Source organism: Pteropus vampyrus, unplaced genomic scaffold (assembly GCF_000151845.1).
Source record: "Pteropus vampyrus isolate Shadow unplaced genomic scaffold, Pvam_2.0 Scaffold90, whole genome shotgun sequence".
Classification (NCBI taxonomy): domain Eukaryota; kingdom Metazoa; phylum Chordata; class Mammalia; order Chiroptera; family Pteropodidae; genus Pteropus; species Pteropus vampyrus.
The window spans coordinates 2880470-2885693 of NW_011888871.1; the positions used below are offsets into that span (position 1 = coordinate 2880470).

Consider the following 5224-nt stretch of genomic DNA (forward strand, 5'->3'; position numbering starts at 1 on the left):
ATTTATTCTCTCCCATGGTTTCTGAGGGTCGGGATCTGAGGGCAGTGTAGCTTGGTGGTTCTGGCTCAGTCTTTCTTGAGGTTGTAGTCAAGCCGTTGTCCTAGGTGGCAGTCATTTTAAGATCCTACCCAGGATGGAGGATCTGCTCCAAATACTTCTATGTTGTTGGCAGGCCTCCGTTTCTCATCATAGAGGCTTTGCTATCAGGCTGCTCACAGCATGGCAGTCAGTTTCCCTCAGAGAGGGAGAGAGCAAGATGGAAGGCAAAATGTCTTTTAAGCTAATCCGGGAAGTCTCATATCATCAATTCTCCATATGCTAATGATCATACAAACCAGCATTAGTACAGTGTGAGAGGGAACTTGAAAATGGTGTGAAGATCAGGAAGCAGAGCTCGTTGGGGGGCCATCTTGAATGTAGCAACCATGATGTACCATTTCCTAAACTCACTCTCACTGATAAATTCCTAGATAGCTACAGGGTGGCTAGAGCTGTAGTAGAAATAAAGGAAGTTGAGACTGTTGGATTAAGGAAACTGGAGAAGATCTGATCCCAGTGCTACAGTTTGTATTGTTTCCTTAACATCAGATGAATAAATACTCAGGGAAGATGATAAAATGTATCCAACCACAGTTTTACACAGTATAATAAACATTAGTTATTTAATATACTTAAACATCTGTTTATCGATTCATATCTAGTTGATTCATTGTAACTTCTATAATACTTGTTTGCATATATAGATTTATTTCGCTATTGATGGATATTAGGCCATTTCCAAATTTGCTATTACAATGTTACAAGTTTTCTTATACATACACCCGTGGGCACTGATAGGGATGTCCAAACCAAACCAAAGAGGGGTTAATTACTGGATCTTGGATACACACTATTCAGCTTTACTCAATATCACTAAATAGTTCTTTAGCAATGTATGATGGTTCCAATTTCTCAATGTGCTTACCAATACTTTGTATAAAAAATTTTATTTTTGCAATTATAAGAGTTTGAAATATTTCATTGTTTAATTTGCATTTACCTGTAACTAGTGAAATTTGTGCATCTTATGTTTATTGGCCATTTAGGATTCCTTTTCAGTTAACTATATGTTTAATGCACATGTTTATGTGCTGTATCATATTGCTATTTTTATGACTTTGTTGGCAGCCTAGATATATTCTGGATATGGAATAAAGGTTGACTGTCACGTTTTAGGCTTGTAGAGGTGGGTGGATTGTGTGCTATTTAAATGGATGGAGAAGGGTGGTAGAAAACAAGTTTTAGAAGGAAAATTAAGAGTACTTTCAGATAAGTTTGAGATGCTTCTGAGTCATCCAAGAGAACAAGTCTGTGCTGCAGAGATACATTTGGGAGTTGTCAGCTTATAGATCATATGTAAAGTGATAGCCGTGCTCATGGTTATCTCCTGAGAGAATTTGGAGTGACATGACAAGAGCCCTACAGAATTATACATTTGAAGAAGGAGGATCCAGAAAGGGATGCTGAGGTGGAGGACCAATGAAATACAGAAGCACGAGAATTGTGTGGTATCATGAAAGCCAAGAAAGGAAACTGCCAGTTTTTTTTTTTTCTTTTTCATTTTTTGTAATGGCCTGCATAAGAAGATCTGATCTCAGTGCTACAGTTTATATAGTTGCATGGATGCACCCTAACCGCTCTTTTATTTGGAATTTGGATTTATTTCAGTGCTTTTCTATTATAAGCTACACTCTGATGAACATTCTTATAGATGCATCTTTTTTTGCTACTTTTTCTTTTGGATATATGCCTATATGTAGGTTGAGAAGTGTGCCTATTCAAAAACTTCTACTATAAGTTGCACATCATTTTCTTGAAAGGTTACCTTTATATTCCAATCAGAATGAGTTTGCTTTTTTTCCTCCCTTCTGGTGGTGGTGGAAAAGTGGTGAGAACTATATATTTCATACCGACATTTTTAATGGTTGCAAAGTTGTGCCATTATATGTTCATAATTTATCTTGTCAGTTATAGTCTCATTTTTGGTATTATAATGTATTGAAATTAATGGCTTTTTTAGCTAAATCTTTTTGCTCATACTTAACCTGTTCCTTAGAATAAAGTCCTTAAAGTAGAAATGATGAGTCAAAAAATATTTGTATGTTTAAAACTGCTCTTCCTATCAGCAGGGCATGGAAAGGGACATGCCTAATCTTTGGGAGTTATTTGGAGAACTACACCGTGCATTGCTGCCGTCAGGCTAAATGCATCCAGTAAAACTTATATGGAAACTTTTCGCAAATACAATTCTTTGACAATACCACTTTTGCATGTTGTACTTCAGATTTTGAGGCCCCAAATCTGAAAAGCTTGTTTTCCAGCTATATTATCTGATTTGTGACCTAAGGATTATTTCCAACAGCATCGTGTTGGAGACCAAGTAGTCAGCGACATCTCCAGAGGGCAAAGAGGGAGGAGTTTGGAAGTCTTGGCGTGAGATCTGAGCGCTCTGATTCGTCTGCGGGTACTCAGGTCTAAAGGGGTGCCCAGGAGCGCAGGCCGGGGTCCACCTGGGCGTGGTGGGACGCCAGCCCCTCCCCCCAGCCGGACGCCTGTCGAGGACCAGCCCATCCGGGCGCCTGTGCTGGGGGCGCGCCCGTGCCCACTAGCCCATCTTTCCCTCCGGAAGCGGAAGGGGCGGAGCCTGGCAGCAGGCCCCACAGCCTGCGGCGGCGCGCGGGAGGCCGGGGCGGGACTTCCGCTTCGCGAGGGGCTACTTCCGGGTTCGTGGGCATCGCTAGGCGGCTGACAGAGGTGGCGCTGGGCTGTTGGGCGGGTTGGGCTGCGGCCCGCGCGCGCGGCGGGCGATGCTGGGGGGCAGCTCTGGGGCCCGGGAGCGCGAGGCGGAGGGCGACGCGGCGGGGGCTCTGCCTGCGCCGCCTGCCATCGACTTCCCGGCCGAGGGCTCGGACCCCAAATATGATGGTGAGGGACCCGGAGTGCCGCGGCGGCCCTCCCCTTTCCCCTGTCCGCCGTCATTCCCGAGGGGGGGGGGTCGGGCAGTAGCGAGGTTCGCCCCGGAGCTGGGCAGATTCCGGGCTTGAGCCAGGGGCCCAGCGGTGCAGTGCGGGAGGTGGCGGGCGGCCCGTTCGGGTCAGGTCATCTTTTATTAAGACGAGTGTCTGCATCGCGCTCGTTTGTTTACATTTCTGTTCTTTGGTTTCCTCTCTGCGGACTTCGGGCTTCCGAAGTGCTACGACTTGCCCGGGCCGCTTTCCAGCTCCCAGGCCCTGTGGTTTTGTCAGGAGACGAGCATGAACTTTTTAAACTACTAGAATGGGACTTTGCAGATCCTTCGCGCCTGACAATTTGGGTTGAGTTTTGATTTGTAGCTTCTCTTGTCTTCTTCGACAGGGTAGCAAGACTGCTCATAGTGAGGCAGTATGGAAATCATCCTCTTCGCTTAAAAAAAAAAAAAGCCCAGGTTTTTTCGAGGTTTTTGTTTACTGGAAGAAAATGCGTAGAGTCTGTCCCGTTCTTCAACAACTTGCAGTGGGAGGTTCTTAAAACATTGACTCTAACCAGTTCAAAGTATCCAGTATTGAAAGTGTAATAGGCTCTTAATTGCAGCCAGTTATTTTGGCAGTTTTAAAAATTGCACTGTCAAAAATGATTCAGGGAGGTTTTTACTATAGAGTCGGTCGAATTGGACAATTACGGAGAATACACATTCAGTCGAAGCATAAAACATTAAATCCATGTTGAAATAGATTTAAAAGCGCAAGCTGAGTTGAAAAGGTTTGATTTCTTAAATTCTTCGATCTTCGTCCTCAATACTACTAATAATTTTTGACCCTAAAGGAGACAAAAGATGGTAATATAACTAGGCCATTAACAAGAGATTTGCAAGGTAACAATTTTTTTAATGGAAAAACTGATTTTTTTTCCATATGTAAGGTGGCATATATATTACAGCAGCTCTGTAATACATAAAGTGTTATGTCATGGGAAAAGTCCCAGCTATAAACACGCAAGCTTGTCTTTTCTGTAACATAGTGATAAGGTTTTCTGCAAACTGAAGATTATTCTTGAAGGGAGTGATCTTAGATTAGCTTCTAAAAATTTCCTTCGAGGTTACTAATAATACTCTTGTTTACATACTGCCTTTTCTTCCAAAGAGGTCCAGAGTGTCCAGACATAATTTATCTTTTTATGTGAAAAGTAAGGTCTGTGAAAAATGTAGTTTCATTTGTAGTAGATGTGAAAACAGAATAATACCTAAATGGGTTATCAAGGTCTTCTGTATGATGTGAGGAGGTCACTCTGCCAGTTAATGACAAGAGTCAGAACATTCAAAACCTAAGTATAACTATAAAACCTGTGTTTTGCAGTTTATTGTGTAGGGATTCTCCTAGAGCCAGTGTCAGCCTTTGATCAAAGTCACTGTCTTTCCCCCCCTGTGGAATGGCGGTAGAAGGAAGGCCGACAGGCAGCCCGTTGTGGGACTCATTAATTTTTCTTTCACCTGACTCGAATTTTCCTGAATTTTTACCGAAGATGAATCCTCCAGGTTCCTCTTTAATTTGATAATGGACCATTTGGATCATCTTTTCCTGAGGAGTCTGAATTATGAGATCCCTTTCCTGTTTGTCTGCTCCCCTCCTACTTGGCAGAAGTCTGGGACTCTAATTCACCTAGGATCTAGATCTCATTTCTTATTCTTACTCTTTTATAAGAGGACTTGACGTCATCTTTCCTTTCAGCCACTTTCCTCTTCTCTTGACCAGAGCTGGGAGATGGGAAGCTTTCAGCTTCATTTCCTCTCAGTTTTCCTCCTGCCTGCATGTGAGTATTTGTCCGCTGGCCTTTTAAAGTTGTCATTTTCTTGATCTACTGGGTTCATTTGACTGCACGGACCAGCCATTTTTTAATTTTTTCTCATTAAAATGTAGAATTTTCTCATTGTAGAGAATAGGAAAATGTGAGTATAAAGAACTACTAGGAAGCCCTCCTAACCATACTCTCACCACTGTTAACTATTCAGTACATTTTTTAAAAATTCACATTCCAGGATATGTTGAAAATATAGAAAAAAAATTTTAAAAACCATAATTTCATTACACAGATTATTTACATTTTGATGTAGCTGAAGACAATGCATTGGATGAATTTTGCACTTAAAACTATTTGTCAGAAGTATCATGAATGGATTAAAGATTTCTCTGTGATTTTGTCCAAATAAGAT

The 5224-nt window shown here is 42.0% G+C and overlaps 1 protein-coding gene across 1 annotated transcript in view; it reads left to right on the plus strand.

Moving 5' to 3' along the window:
• The first annotated feature begins 2794 nt into the window (after window positions 1-2794).
• Window positions 2795-5224, plus strand: part of EIF2AK1 (eukaryotic translation initiation factor 2 alpha kinase 1) — a 27742-nt gene continuing 25312 nt past the window's right edge. The window contains exon 1 of the mRNA XM_023532771.1: window positions 2795-2964. Coding sequence (XP_023388539.1) covers window positions 2847-2964 — 118 coding nt within the window. The 5' untranslated portion in view covers window positions 2795-2846. The remainder of the gene's footprint in view (window positions 2965-5224) is intronic.